Source organism: Diadema setosum, chromosome 3 (genome assembly GCF_964275005.1).
Source record: "Diadema setosum chromosome 3, eeDiaSeto1, whole genome shotgun sequence".
Lineage (NCBI taxonomy): Eukaryota > Metazoa > Echinodermata > Echinoidea > Diadematoida > Diadematidae > Diadema > Diadema setosum.
In genome coordinates this window covers 38,358,257-38,375,071 of record NC_092687.1, presented here as the reverse complement: position 1 = coordinate 38,375,071, position 16,815 = coordinate 38,358,257, and the positions used below count along the sequence as shown (strand labels likewise).

The window sequence follows — 16,815 nt, the reverse complement described above, 5'->3', positions numbered from 1 at the left end:
ACTTTCTCCAAAGACTTTGGGATAGTGTTAGGGATGTGATTGTAAGGTTTAAGGTTCAGTTTGTTGTGGGGATTAGTATAAGGGTTGGGGTTATGTCTGGGGGTAGAATTTATGTTTGGCTTAGCGTAAAGATAATTCATGGGAGCAAGTACTGTTGCAATTTAGATGAAATGTCATGGAACTGATCAATGTTAAAATGATTTATTTTTATCATCTATCAATCTAGCCTTCAATGCGAGGATGTTTGCCACTTCGTACACAGTGTCAAATCAATGTTTTACTCTTAGCACGTGCAGAATGGTGACGTCATTATCTAATCATCCTCCACTGTGATTGTTACTCGCTCTCGCTACGTGTATAATAGCTCGAGCCAGGGTCACGTGTCATTATTTTCTTCCGGCGATGCAGCTTTTGTGATGAATGTCGCGAACGATTGGACGTTCTGTGGCAAATTTTGTACAGATTTTTTTTTTTAAAACAAAGGTTATTCGTGACTACGTAAAGCTTCCCGAGTCTTGCCCGAAATAGCAACTGCTAATGCACGCCAACATGGATTCCAAGTTTTGAAATATGAGTATGTCATGCACGGGAGGTTGAACAATGAACATGTCAGTAGGTCATCATGTAAGGGGGGGGGGGGTATCTTGAATACAAAGGCGAGCGTTTCGTATCTTTGACAAGCAATGCGTATCAACCCTGAACATTAGAGAGTACTTTAGTTCTAGTACGTTTGAGCTTCAGTTGAGTGAAGCTTTTTCCTCCAAAGACCCACACCTCCACACTCTACAAGTTATAAACATAATCACTTTGAGTGCACTTACATTCTTGGAACGACTCTTTCGTGCATTGGTATAAAAGCTCGATATATCGGGCAAGCCTCATCGGGCAAGCAAGTCTATGGCAAGCGTTCTGCTTCTCACGTAAAGTCTTTGTTACGAAAGTACATAAGCTTGGAATATAGAGTAAAACAAAAACAAAAAAAAACGTATTGACCTCTGGACTATTTTCTTGTTTGCCTCCTATAGCAGCTGGTGATCTAGACAGTTTCTCTGTGGCACACGATAAAGTAGTGAGCAAAGTCGTGTTTAACCAGAGGTAGTGTTGCGCCCTCTGTGTTACAATACCTCATAGTCGTTCTATTCCGTGCATGTACGTTGGGTTCGTCTGCAATGAGGTACAAGCAAAAAACAATCAAACAAGAATGGAATAAAAATAACAGTGTGAAAAATGAAATGATTCGATATCGTCTAAATATCTCACAAGGAGTTAAAACAAAATGACAAAGAATGGTTATTGATTAACATTTGATGCATTTCTTTTTATGTCAGTCAATTCCTATGTTGTCATGCTAACTGTAGCTAATCGTTCGAAAGGGACAAGACTAGTCTATAATAAGTAGCCTATTTCAAACAGAACGGGATATTGGTGTTTTCACTCATTTTATATTTCTTTCAATCTGCTGTATCCAAAGCAGATGACAGCACTCAAATTTAAAAAAAAAAAAGTATTAAACTAAACTCTGAAAATGAGGTTTTATGAGCAGGCATAATATTCATTTCTGCATGCTGAAGGTACATAAATTCAGAAAAATAATGTCAGATGATTGTTCGGATTTGAATTAGATTACAGTCAACAGACACGAAGTTGTTACAGCGCCATCATACGGATTGTTCAATATAGTCTGTAGTGATACTGGGGGGCATTTCACGAAGCGTTTTCTCCGACAAGTTTGCCGGACAAAGCCAAGCAGATGCAGGGATTTCAGTAGCTTATAACAGTTTGTCAGAAAAATATCCGACCAAAATGCTTCATGAAATGCCCCCAGTTTGTACCTCATTATTGACTGATCTGTGTAAGCAGTGATCATTGTTTATCCCTTCTGTCGGTGAGATGTGCCAGATTGAAATTAGCGATATTTCAGTAAGTAGTAAATGTGAATCATCTATTTCTTTCTTTTTTTTCTGTCTGTCTGTCTGCCTCTCTCTCTCTCTCTCTCTCTCTCTCTCTCTCTCTCTCTCTATATATATATATATATATATATATATATATATATATATATATATATATATATATATATATATGTGAAGAGTTTGTTTGCAAAAGCCGATAAGTCCATTTTTGAAGATTTTGAAGTACGGTCTCTGTCATAAAGTACAAAATAATACCTTTTAAAATATTGGTCACTACATATAAAGGTACATTTTTGAAGCTATGGTGAAAAGAAGCAAATTTTTCTTATTATTCTCTTTATTTTTCTTGACCTTCAATCGCAAATATCTCCATTTCGCAAATATGGACTTATCGGTTTTTGCAAACAAACTCTTCATATAATTATATATGTATGCCCCATCTGTAAAAAGTTATAACGATGATGATGATGATGATGGTGATGATGATGATGATAATAATAATAATAATAATAATAATAATGATAATAATAATAATAATAATAATAATAATAATAATAATAATAATGATAATAATAATGAAAATAATAATAATAAAAAAGTATAACTATTGTTATTATTATCATTATCATCATCATCATCATTATCATAGCTATCACACTACTACTACACCAACAGGCAACATGACAAAGTCATTGATTGTACAAAATTAATGTATAAAAAGTATTATGACAAAATCTATTCCATATCGTATTCTTTTTACTAAAGGAAATTGACAGGATTGTCAGAAGTAATTAGAATGATACTAAAACAAGGGGGAAGCGGACAATATGCTTTGCACTTTCTGGTGCCTTTTGCATTTACCTTTTCGAGGTAGAATATTAAATTTGGTGCCAAGGATAACAGCCTCTGTGACATTACTCTCCAATTACTTTTATCATATAGCTTCCAACGTTATGTTCCCATACCGACCGACATATTTATTTTGTCTGTTTGTTTCTTCCTAGAGTCGTTGATTTGATTTGATTTGATTTTTTCTATTGTTCCACATCTCAAACAGAAACATTACGATACAATAATTGAATCGTGATGTTTCTGTTTGAGAAGTGGAACAATACAATCAATTGATTAATATCAATTCAATATTAATAGAACAAAAGACACCGTCTTAATCAACATTGCAGAGAAGACAATTTCGCGAACATGAAATGTAAGGGGAATGCTAAAAAGCAAAGCTTGTAGTGTCTAGGTCCATAGATGAAAATGTTATATAAAACAAACACCCTAATAACGAAAACTTTGAAAGGAAGGAGCGGGACGTACAGGAAAAGAGAGTAAGATACAGAGAATTAAAGAAAAAACAAAACAAAAACAAAACAAACAACGAGAATACATTAGAACATCCTGAGATAGCCACTTGTAGTGTACCCTTAAAAGATTCCCGATCAATATAGTTAATCTATAAACATCACTGAGTCGTTGTCACTGAATTATTTTAGGATCTTTATTAATGATTATGATTATAATCATATCTATTATTATTCACTTAATTATTTTTTTCAATTATTTTATTTTTCCTCAACTTTCTCTTCTTCATCAGATTCGCTGTTTATTAAGTATTCCGTGTTTGCTTTTCGTTCTTCTAATAGATTCTTTCTTGTCAGGGCTGTTAGACCTGTATTAAAGGACAAATTCACCTTCATAAAAATGTGGAATGAGTGAATGCAGCAACATTATTAGAACATATCAGTGAAAGTTTGGGGAAAATCGGACAATCCGTTCAAAAGTTAAGAATTGTTCAAGTATCTGCGCAGTCACTGCTGGATGAGAAGACTACCACAGTGTATGATGTCACATGCGTACAACGATATAAGGAAAATAAAAAGAGAATTTCACAAAACTTGACTTTTTGAATAAAGTGCACATTTCTTCAACCTGTTACTGACGTATGTTAAGGGTAATATTTTTCCCCTTGCCTTCTGAAAGAGAGAAGTCGAGTGTTCTTTTGTTACGCGAGAAAAATAAAAATTTGTTGCATTTGCTTTATACTTTCTTTATGTCGTTGTACACATGTGACATCACAAGCTATAGTAGTCTTCTCATCCAGTCATGACTGAGCAGAAACTTCAAAAATTCATAACTTTGAACGGATTGTCCGATTTTCCTGAAACTCTCACTGATGTGTTCTACTAATATTGCTGCATTCACAAAACCCACATGTCTATGAAGGTGAACTTGTCCTTTAATATAATCATGGTTGAGTGAATTTTATTTTGTGCGTCAATGCTCTTCCAGAATGTCGGATCTGTGCATAATTATCCCTCTAAGTGCAATAATGATGATGATGATGATAATAATAATAATAATAATAATCATCATAATAATAATAATGATAATAATAATAATAATAATAATAATAATAATAATAATAATAATAATAATAATAATAATAATAATAATAATAATAATAATAATAATAATAATAATGCAGTCACATTCTTACTGGGGAAAAGTGAAATGAGTTATGATGTCTTGCTAGGGTAAGAATGAATTACTTTATTTTTACAAACATAAAGTGAAAGCATCAGGTATTTCAGCTTTGATCACCTGATGCATACATATCCCAAGAGTATTATAATTATCAAAAATTTTTATAAGTAATTCTTTTGATAAGTGGGCTTGTAATTGGTGCTAAATAATCTGTGCATTGATAGTCCGTTAGGATTTAGCTCGTTTTTGTATTCAAAAGATAGACTCCATTCGCATTTTGGAGACATTTCCCCAGGCTAATATACAATGGAGATGCGGAAGTGATACGGTCGAATTATTATGTTGGGAAAACGTCTTTACGCTTCTGTATACAACACCATTATTTCTCGACATAAGATAAGTTGTTTGTTCCTGCCAAGATAATTGATTTTCATTCACAAAGGTCAAGAAATTTAGTTGAATTTGTTTGTTGTAGAACCAATAAACAACATCAAATCTAATTAATTTTTTATCGTGTCATTCTAACCAAGATGAATATTTTTTGAAATTTTGAGTGAAGACTCGAGACTGTTGACACATGAATAAAGCGAAGTTATACACAATCCCCAAGAGGAGGGTTGCCGATGTATCAAAAGACAGACTAGTCAATTTACCTGTAAGCAGAAGCAGAAAATATAACAGTGTATAATGAATTATCTTGGTGTAAGTCTTTACTTCTGGTAGGTTTTTATTATTATTTGTTATTATTATTATTATTATTATTATTATTATTATTATTATTATTATCATCATCATCATTATCATTATTATTATTATTATTATTATTATTATTATTATTACTATTATTATTACTGTTATTATTAACATTTCTTATCTATTATATTCCAGGTCTGTTCATTTATTTCATTGAATATTAGTTCAGTTATAAATGGAAGAGTTTCATCGCAAAACGAGCTAAATCCAGTTAAGTTGAGATATTTGTGATTAAAGCTGCTAAAATACAAAGAAAATAATAAGAAACAACAATGTATGACCTCTAGAATATTCCTTTCATGTCACAAGTGCAAATATCTAAAAGGTTTAATTCTGTTCTATCTGATGCTGATGGACTTACTTTGAAATGCAGATTAGTTTAAAAATGGAGCTTATCTCATTTCGCAAAACTCTCCAAATATTGTTCATGATGGACTGCTTTCAGCTGCTTGCAGCGACCCCTCCATTTCCAACAACTTTGTTTTGGTATAAAAAGTGTATAGCATGAATTTGTATTCCTTACAGAGTGATTTCCCTTTATGATGATTTTTTTTTTTAATATTAGGCCTATACGTTTCTGTAATTGCGTTTTGTTGGAAATGAATTTTTATGAGTATATTATACGTTGGCCTATTTTATGTGAGTAACTCGTGCAGTGTGTGCTTTCTTTCACTTCCCACATTTTCCAGCGAAAAAGCTGCTGATTTTTTTTTTTCTGCATGTATTATTCTTTTCCACCGTTTGCTTTTTGTTTACAGTGCTTCTTTGCATGCCCACTTTTTCCCTGCTTCTGTGAGCATGACTTTAATTACCGAAGTTGATATTATTGTTTTGTAACACCTTCATTACACTAGTTCGAAGCCACGTGCCTCGTCCTACATTGGAATCATCAGGGAATAGAAAACTATTGGAGCGTGCTCGGCAGTTCCGAAACCACCACTACACTTTGGACACGGAAAACAAAAGAATCCTTTTTATTTTGACGAGAAACTACGGTGCTGCCGAATCTCGCAATCTCGACAGTTTTAATGGAATCTTTTTTGCGTAGCGCCACCACGCGTGGCCCGTGCAATCCATAATTTATGTACGCGTACTGAAGATGACTACCACATCGGTGGATGCATTTTCGACGAATTCTCCCACTCGTTTTGAGCTGTAATTCCAGATTTAGAGGTGAGTACAGATCTGAGCATTCATCATCATATTACATACAGTCGAGCCACTTCATTCAGTAGGTGTTTCACGGACTATAAAAGCGAAATTATTGGGTAAATCCCACGTTTTAAACCTCCTTGTCCCAATTCGCTGTACGGCGCGTTTCGTAGCGTACAGTAGACACGCAATGTTTTTGTGCAGGCCACTACGGCCAGCCAATGCCCTTTGTTCGGATTCATTGACGGTATACTGGCATAGCAAATGCACACGTTGGTTTCTCGTAATGGCGAAAGTGGTGTGTTCCATCTATGATGTACGGACGTACACTGTTATACTAGATCTGTGCCAGGCTGGTCTTTTTCGGCCTTCGCATTCCCTTCTCTGGGCTGAGTGATAATTAACATCTCATGTATTTCATTCAGATGTGTTGTATGTATGATTACTCGTAAAAATTTGCATGATCTGGTTCTTCATCTATAAAGATGCTAAATGGAGGGAGCTAGAGTCTAGAGATGCTGTAAAAGTTATTAATGTCTGTGACCGGTTACTCTAGTGCTGGAGTATATAGATTGGGGGGGGGGGGGGGGGGTATGAGTGTGGTGTGGCAGGGGTGGGTGGGGCAAAAGTGGGGATGGGGGGGGGGGGTGGGGACTGGCCGGGAGGGAAGGGGTCTGGTATGATGGTTTACTCACTGTACACTGTAGGCCTACACCAACAAGATGATAATTTAAATTATTTTATCTTCAAACTCAGAATATTCAGGACTGTTTTTTGAGTACACATGGGTCTGTACAATCGTAGGCCATCAAAAAATGTACCGGTATAAATTCAATTCAAATGAGAATCTTGATCACCTATCCGATCAATGTGATGTCTTAGGTTGTCATGGTCACAGAGTCATGATACTGAAACGATGATGACGATGATCATAATGATAATGATAATGATGAAGATGATGCTGATGGTAGTGCATGATGAAAAAAAAAAACATTATCTATTTCGAAATAATAAGAACAAATAAAAACTAATATCGGTACAATTACCAGTCACAACGATTAAAATGTTTCATGTAAAAACAATGTTGATACCGGTAGGATAATCATTGAATGCATGAGGATCGATGATGAGAGTATGATAATAATATATAGTATAGGATCTCTATAGTAATAGTAATAGCAATAGTAATAGAAATAGTAATAGTAATAGTAATAGTAATAATTACAACAGCAACAACAGTTATGGTGATATGGTACTGATGAGAATTATGGAGATACAGTAAAAGAAGAATTAATATTTAGGCACCCTACAGGCCCTATAGGTTCCTAAAATGATAATGCAAACTATTTTGTTATTATCATCACAGATTAACATCATTATTGAAATGTCACATAGTGATCTGATTTGTCATGTAAATTCAGTTGAAGATGATTTATTCATAAATTTGAAACCAGATTCATTACCCACCCTGGTTTGTAAAATATAGCACTCTTCCCACACCAAAAGCTCTCCAAATACTAGTAGGGCCTATAAAATGGGATATTATGACTTGCAGATGTTGAGATCTCAAGTTAGTGATGTGGTACAATATTTAATTTCATTGTGTGGAAGAAGGAAAAAAAAATCATATCAAAAACAAGAACTTAGCAACCATTGTCAGCCAGAACATCTGTTCAAGACTTTGAGGTCAGGTTTTCAGATCACCCAAGTCAGGCATGACAGTTTGTCCTGGATTGTGGCCAGATTTACATGAATATGGACAGTTCAGTCTATATAAAATGGCATTATGAGATCATTTTAGCATATGTGGTGATGAAATTGAAAACCACCAAGAAGATATAGGGTAAAGTGTAGAGTAGAGTAAGACTTGTATTGGTTCATTTGTGAGCTGAATTTGTGATAATATCCTCAGAGAGGTGTTTCAATAGAAAAGAACCCCCCCCCCCCACACACACACACACATACCAGTAGCCTACTGAAAGGTGGTACAACTATGCAAGGCCTTCATAATGTGTCCTGTTCTGTTTCTAAGGTATTAAGGGTAAAAAAATGGAAGTAAACTTCTAAAATGAATTTGTTTCATGTTAGTCCAGGTATTTTTTAAATGATTTTTTTTCCTTGCTGGAACTTTGCTACCACTTGGGAGTTACCAGCCCAGCTAGTTGTCATCCTTTCAGTCACAAATAAAGTGTTTGATATATGTTTTTGGTGAAAAATCTGTGTTACGACAAGCAAAAACTAAAACAAAACAAAATTTGCACAATTTGACTGAAGGCCTTTTTAGCCTCTGTCATTAAGCAGTTCACCCCATTCATATGAATTCATATCTGCGTTGTTGTTACAGAAAAGGCTATTCTTTTGAATGATCTTGTTTCATAATTACTTGAGCATCTTAAGAGGCAAAAGATTAAGCAAATGTTGTTTTGTTGGAGGCTAGAGTATTTGAGATCTATTCAGATCAATACCAGGAGAGTGTGTCATCACTACCCACTTGGTGATAAGGCATTCTCCATCTGCTGCTCCCAAACTGGAAACCTCATCATCAAAAAGCATCTAAAAACCTCACTTGTTTCATATCAATGATCACATCGTAAAGTGCATTAGATTTGAACATAGAGGCATTGACAATATGTTACACAGTGATACATCGTTAATATATTATCATTGTTGTCATTGTTATCATTATTATTATCATCATCATCATTATCATCACCATCATCATTGTTATTAGATCAAACCTCTGTTGTAGATTGTTCTCGCTGCAGAGCAGTACATCATCACTTGGAGACCAAAGAATAAAAATGATGATGTCGGAGCAGTCTTCCTGATGGGCTATGTTCATTACATTATAATCTCCTGCCTTTATTCATTCATTTTTTTCAAATAAAATTCCTCTATACATATCAATTTTTCCATTTCCAGGCCTGGGGGCTGCCCTGTGCACAGGGCAGACGTCATGGACTCCAGCATGGACGTCCTCCCCTTCAGTCTGTCATGTGACAGGTGTAACTTCCGCACCAAGAGCATGACTGCCATGAGGGAGCATGCAGCATCCCATGTCGGCCACCCCCACCCGGAGGATGGGGACGCCAGTGATGCAGGTGAGATCTTATTAACCCTTTCCAGACCGCCCGACCTTTCTGACTGAGGAATGGGGATTATCTGGCTCAGAAAGATGAAAGACAGAGCAGCTCCCGTAGGAGTGTGATTGTAAAATTATCAAGAAAAATAGGAACATCCCATTGAAAAACAGAGGTGGAAATGGACAAAATTCAGATTCTTTCCTCAAAATTCAGAATGGTTGGGAGGTCTGCCTGTCTGTGCCAGGCATTTTGGACAGTGTGCAAAATGTTATAGGGTTTGTTTTTGTTGTTGTTGTTGTTGTTGTTGTTGTTGTACAGTTTTTCAGTACTGAAAGCACATCAAGGGTTAAACAAGTTTTTGAGAAGATGAAAATTACTGAAAATATCAGATGTAGTTTGTACTCACAGGGTGAGCAGTAGGTTTGCAGACCTGTTCAAATCACAGGCCAAAACATGGATGAATATTGTGTCATATTTCATTCCAGGGCCCTGTTTTATGAAGAGTTAGAATTGATTACAAGTGTATATACATGTAGTTGATTTCTATCAGGAAATCTATTTTAATCGATTATATCTTTTGATGTCCTGCCATATCTTTTGTTAGAGAAGCAAACTTGTTAGTGGCTATTTGTTTTGTTTGTTTGTTTTTTGTTTGTTTGTTTTTTTTGTGTGTGTGTGTTTGTTTTTGTTTTTTTTTTTTGGGGGGGGGGGGGGTGAAGTTTCTTAACACTTGTCAGGAATGTCTTTACAGATTTTCTCATGCTGGATATATTCCAGAGAAGATCGTATTTCCCTGCAAAAAGAAGGCCAGCCCAGCATGATTTGCAGCAAAACATGCACAGTAAACACATTCTGGAGAATCAGGGCAAATACTATGAAGTCATACTACCCCTATTTTCTTTTGGAATACACATGGAGGTTTGAACTAACCCTGCTTGGGACCCTATTTCAGGATTGTTGGGGAAAGATTTGAAAACCACCCCGATTCAAAAATATTTTAAGGAAAAAATCCCACAAGACCCCCTATTTCAATGATTTTTTTTTTCATTTCTTCCACGAATTGAGCCCCCTGAAATATACCGTTTTTCTGAAAAATTGGGAACATGTATGATGTAAAGAATGCCTGCCTGAGTGAGGGGGCTGGGTAGGGGCTCCTCTTGCTGAACAAGGCATTAGAGCAAGTGTGAACAAATTGCCTTCTCACTGCAGATATAAGCTTCAGTACATCTCCCATTTTGGCTCTTGGTTGATAACTCACACAAAGTACTTTCAAACTGCCACAGTTGTACCTCATGACACTTATACAGGGTTAGCATTCTATCATGTACGGAATGCCACTCTACAAGAATTTTCATATTTTGCTTGCAGGCATCAGTGGAAATGTTCCCGGAGAGAACGATGCCCTACAAGCCTTGGTTGACTCCGCCCTGAGAGATGCCTCCGGCCTGCTTCTGGGCTCGCATGGAGAGAATCACAGCAGGGTTGCCATGGCAACAACATCCAGAGGCATGGTGGAAGAAGTGGGACGGGCAGATGGTGGCAGCAGTGATCGGCTCGAGGGACGACTCCAGCATCAGTCAAGGATCGATGGGGTTCACATGCAGTCCCACGAAGCCAGCGGTCTGGTGGACGAAGACCTCTTGAGAATGTATGCTGCTGAAATCGACCTCAGTGTGGTTGGAGGAGGAGGAGAAGAAGGAGGAGGAGGAGATGGAGGTGGGGAAGGAAGTGATGCAGTGGAGGGTCAGTTTGGAAGAGGATGCAGCAGGGTAGAGAGGGATGGTGATATTGGAGCTGGTGTCATTCCTGGTATTGGGAATCTACTTGTTGTGCAGGGTGATCAGCGAGGCTGTGAAATAAGAAGAGGGAATCGAGGGATAAATCCATGTGAAGCTGTTGGAGAAGGAAAACTTTACAGAGTGCCCTGTAGTGAAGATTCTGCACAGAATCAGCATCCTCACCCAAGCATCAATAGTACTACCAATGTGATTGAATCAGCACATGTACATGAAGATGGACGCATTTCAGAAAGGCAAAAGTCAGAGTCGGAGGAATCTGCCACCCGACCACAAGTTAAATTTGTGATCCACCCTTCTGCGTTTAGCAAGTCAAGTCCTCCAGTACTAAATAGTCCAGTATCAACTTCCAAAGATTTGCCAGTTGTTGCCAAAGAATCTCATCCACATCCTTCTGCTGTGGCAAAAGCAACAGGAACTAGAACTCCCATTTCTGATGGTGTTGCCAAGCCAGCTAAGAAGCTCGAGTCCGTGGCGTCAGCTTTGAGAACGCGTGGACAAAGGGCGAGGCCCACCACCACTGTATCAGAGGAACCAGAGATGGATGGAGATTTTCTCCCCGGGAGGCGCAGGGGTCGCAAACCAGCCTGTCCCATCAAGGTGGTCCTCCAGCCAACACAGAGGAGACCGAGAGCCAAGAGGGGAGGCAGGGGCGGGCGCACTCCGGCCAGACAGTCGCGGGATGAGGGGAAGAAGACCCTGCAAAAGTGCAGCCAGTGCAGCTTCACCTGCGTCTTCAAGAAGGATCTCACAGCGCATGTCAAGTCTTCTCATGCCAAGAAGGCCCAGTTGGGAAAGGTCAGCTTTGAAATCAGCGGGAGGAAGACACGGCAGTTAAGGAACAAAGAGGACACTGGCAAGCGTGGGAGGCCAAGGAAGGCCAGAGATGCGCCCCCCAGGTTGGACAGAAAGGAGCAGATTGAGGCAAAGCCTAGAAAGCGTGGAAGGCCAAGGACAAAGACAAACGAGTCTGTTTCCAATGAGAGCAAACCAAAGCTGGATGAAGATGCTCAAAACAAGAAAGTGCGAGAAGGGGGAAAATCAACAAGGTCCTGCAGAGCCAGGAAAAAGAGCACATCTGTTGATTTACAGGATTATGCTGTTGGGAATGACGTTCAGGCAATTATGTCAAGTGAAGAAGAGAATCAGGAGGAGGAGGAGGACGAGGAGGAGCATGATATTACCAACAAAGCTGATGGCGATGATAGTGTGTGTGACATATGCGAAAACTTTGTTGCTGATAGTCCAGCTGATATGAAGCACCACAAGGCAAGTGTGCATGGTGGTGCTTCTAAGACCTCTTCCAAGCAGTTTAAGTGCAACTTCTGCGACTACTCTTGCCAGTTCCGCAAAACTCTTGCCACCCATATCCACAGCTCACACAACGAGGAGGAGCAGGCCAAACTTCAGGAACTCAACTCCCTTCCAAAGCTCCAGCGGCCAAAGGCACCCACAGTGGCAGACTCGAGCCGCGTCTACCGCTGCAACCTCTGTGACTTCTCTTGCCATGCCAGCCACCTGCTGAACAGCCACATGAAGAGCCAGCACAACTTTGAGAAGATGTCCGGCGAGTTCAAGTGTGACGTGTGCGGGAAGGTCGTTGTGGGGCGCTACTCGCATTTCAGGCGGCACCTACGCACCCACACCGACGAGCGCCCGTACAAGTGCGATGAGTGCCCGCTGGCATTCCGCGACATCAACAGCCTCAACTGCCACAAGCCTATCCACAAGGAAGAGAGGGACTATCTCTGCGAGGAGTGCGGGATGGCCTTCAAACGCCCCATCAACCTGCGCATGCACCGCAAGGTGCACACCGACAAATCCTTCAGCTGCGATGAGTGTGACTACAAGTGCCGGCGCCGCAACACCCTAATCAACCACAAGAAGCGCAAGCACCTGAAGCAGAAGACAGTACTATGCCAGCACTGTGGCCACCGCTTCTTCTCCAAGACGGAGTGCAAGAACCACGTCCTCAAGAAGCACACGGTGCGGCCGACCCCCTTCGCCTGCCCCGTCTGTCCTCAGGTGTTCATGTTCCAGTACCGGTTCAAGGCCCACCTCAAGACTCACAAAGAGATCAAGCCTTACAAGTGCTCCTACTGTGGCTTCAAGACCCGACTCAACACATACCTCATGGATCACCTGAGACAGCACACTGGTCAGTATGATGTACCATGAGACTTGCAGCTTGTCAATGTAGTTCACACCTCCCTATAGTACCTGTCTTTTATATCTGAACACAATAAATATACCATGCATATCCATTTGTTTTATTTACAAACCCACTTCTAGTATAACAAAAGAAATGATAACTACAAAAGGGCATAGTTTTTCAAAAACAGAAAAAAGTGGCTTGTGCTGTTACACCAAATTGATAGGTCATGTTATACTAAGGTGCACACAATAATTCAATTTCAAAGAATTTGCTATTTGGATCTAATTCCATACTGTTTCACTCCAAGGGGGTGTGATATTAAAGATGAATCCAGCACTGTATCTTGTGAAAGGAAATGGTGATTGCAGTCCAGTATCATTATACATCAGTTCGAATGATTGCACTGATCATTGTAATCTTGTGACAAGTGTATTATGTCCAGTGGAAATAGGTTTGTGTTACAGAAATATGAGGTGTAGCTTCCCAGAGAATAACACTTATTTGATGCTTGCCATTTGATACTTTTTTAATTGATTTCAGTGTTGAATTTCCATACCAGAGATTCCTGAAATGGAGCCGTGTGCATGTCACAAGACCGACACCCATGAGTCATGCAGCCCACAAGTCATATAGCCCATGAGTCATACAGCCCACCAGTTATACAGTTCTCGAGTCATACAACCCATGAGTTCGACACTAAGCAAAGAAGGCCCACTAGACCAACACATTAAGCCCCTTGCTGTATCTGTCGAAATTGTGGGCTGTTTTTACCTAGTGTCAAACTCATGGACTTTATTTGCCTAGTGTTGAATTACCAGGCCGTATGACTCATGAGCTTGACTCATGGACCTGTTTTCAATGTTGAACTCATGGGCTTTATGACTCATGGGTGTCGGTCTCGTGGGATGATCTGGACCCCACAGATCTAGATATTAAAGAGAATTTAATTTTGAACTATTTTTGTTTGTTTTGAATGCACCCAATAGGCGAGAAACCAAAGAAGTGTAATCAATGTGACTACACTACGTCAACAAACAGCAATCTGTACAAGCACCGAAAACGGCACCATGGTCCCGCGAGCACCTCCCCGGGGAGGAACCAGCGGCTGCGCAAGTCCCGGTGCAAGATTTCTGGCAAGGATGATGAGGGGACGACCGCCGACGCCACCGGCGATGCCGGTAGTAGTGGCCCCGGCAACCACACTCCGCAGGCGCAACAGGAGAAGAATGTGGTGGAGGAGATCGTCAATGCCGTCGACTTCGCTCAGCTTCCAAGCCAGGTGATCACAAGCTCTTCCATCTTCAGTATGCCGACGATGTGCAGCTCCACCCAGGAGTTGAAGCAGGAGCAGCTGATGCAAGGTAAACCATGATGCCACCTTTCATGAAAACCAAATAAAAAAAATAAAAAAGTAGAATTCTAGCTGGAGCACTCTTTGGTGGTATCAACTTGGATAAAATGAATACTGTACATAAAAAACAGAAAATTTTGCTTTCATTTTAATTTCACAAGTTTTGTGAGAGCCAAGATTCAGGAAATTATAATGTACTTGAAAGATCTTGTCTACACTATGATTCATTGGATGCCAGTGGAAACTCACAAAAATTTCTCCTTTTTTTCCAACTTACAAGTATTTCTTGCTTTACAGTATAAGTTTTTGAGAATGAAGGGAATGCTTGAAGCTTATCTTGAAAGCCCAGCACTTCACATTAATATTCTGTTGAAAATACATGTATACTGTGGTATTTGTATGGCAAGCTGTCAACAGTTTCAAATTCAAGGTTGATTCCTTCTTTTTCATTTAGTCCAGTATAATACAAATTTAACATGCAATCTTGATTCAGGGAGTACAGTGTATACTGTATTAGTAAAAGTATGTTGTCATGAATGAATGATCTTTTCACATTAGAGGATTTACATTTCTGTACAGTACTCGTATCACCCATCCCAAACATTTTTTGGTTCTTCACAATTCATGGTCTTTGGGGTGTTGTACTTGAAAGGAAGAAATGGACAAAATTTTAAAGGGTTTGCAGAGACTGTAACGAAGTACTTTATAAGAAATCTTCAGCAATCAAATCAAAGGTGTTGATTGATGTTCATTTGTGTTTGATGTAATCACAGTGCCTCCAGTTGACGTCCACCATGGTTTACCTCTTATGGCTGGTGAGGTTAGCATCATCTCTAGTTCCATCAGTGAGGCAAGCCATCACCATGGCGATGCTGACAAGACTTCTTCATCAGTGGCTGCGATGATGGAGGCACTGGCCGAGGCCCGAAACATGCGGCAGCCATCGGCACCGCCTCCGCCACCGCCGGTGCAACCTAGCCACCAGCACACCATATCTCACCACAACCCCTACCCGGTGCACCTGGTGCCGGCTCCGCAGGCCACAGCCGTCGGCAGCGTCAACACCACGGCAACCAACCCCGGTGGCGGTGGCGGCATCCTGCCGCGGGCCACCACAAACATGACCATGCACTACTCCCACCCGAACATTGGCACCATCGGCGGTGCCCCCGCCACCGGAAACAGTCACGGTGCTATGCAGGGAGCCGCGGCGCACTACCACCACCTGTCGGCGCTCGCCGGTGAGGCAGCGGCACGCTCCCCCATCACCTCCCATGCCCCACAGCAGCCAGTGCACAATACCGCCATACCACCACCGCTACTCGGCGTGGGACAGGTCTCCGCCACACCTCCTTCCCTTGGACACTTCCCCAACATGATGCACTTCTAGCATGGTGCCAAAACTTTTGTCAGTATTGCTGAAATTGAACTAAAGGCTGACCGTCACATATCAAAAAGACATTGTGCAACAATGCAGTTATATTAGTCACAAGATTTTACCTCAAATCCTGATGTAACAGCCAAATGCTGCCTATGATTTAGCATAAATAGGACATATTTGATGTTATTTCTGTATTCCCTACTGCTGACTTTAAGGAGAGTTTATCACGAGCACGCATTTCAAGCAATAACTACCTATCAAGTAATGTAGCCTTGCCAACAGTAATTTGTTTGCAAGACAAAATATAGCATGCATGAAATGAATTCAGAGGCAATCTTCCAAATTCTTCACATACTCCTGGAATGAAGACTAAGTATGTTTTTTGCTTGTTTCTATTTTTTAATGTAAATGAATCTGTACCTCAAGAGCAACTGCCAATAAATTCTATGAATGGGATGTTAATGAAGATTCCCATATAATTTTGATACTGTGAGCCAGAAATACAACACAAAATTTGCAAAAGAGGTAGATCTTTTATGGTTTACTTCTTCTTATGCAGAGGTAGATGAGACAAATCTGTTGGTAAATAGATAGGGAGGAGATAAACAAACTTAATGAAAATGATTCAATTTATTTATAACTCAATTTTGAATAAACAGATAAACAGTAAAAGTTGTATCTGATTATGATCACTTTTGGGTTCCACATTCCCTGTGTGTGTGTTGACATTATTAACCCTTTTATATG

General features: G+C 39.7%; 1 protein-coding gene across 1 annotated transcript; it reads left to right on the top strand.

Moving 5' to 3' along the window:
* Positions 1-9,258: 9,258 nt before the first annotated feature.
* On the top strand, positions 9,259-16,077 carry LOC140246841 (uncharacterized). Its single transcript, XM_072326169.1, has 5 exons — positions 9,259-9,403; positions 10,754-13,339; positions 14,323-14,697; positions 15,461-15,850; positions 15,893-16,077. Exons 1-5 carry the CDS (start codon positions 9,259-9,261, stop codon positions 16,075-16,077), a joined length of 3,681 nt encoding a protein of 1,226 aa, XP_072182270.1.
* The last annotated feature ends 738 nt before the right edge of the window (positions 16,078-16,815 follow it).

Coding starts and splice junctions, on each gene's coding strand:
- LOC140246841 (XM_072326169.1), top strand. CDS start 9,259: ATGGACTCCAGCATGGACGTCCTCCCCTTCAGTCTGTCATGTGACAGG. Junction 9,404..10,753: donor TGGGGACGCCAGTGATGCAG/GTGAGATCTTAT, acceptor TTTTGCTTGCAG/GCATCAGTGGAAATGTTCCC. Junction 13,340..14,322: donor TCACCTGAGACAGCACACTG/GTCAGTATGATG, acceptor TGCACCCAATAG/GCGAGAAACCAAAGAAGTGT.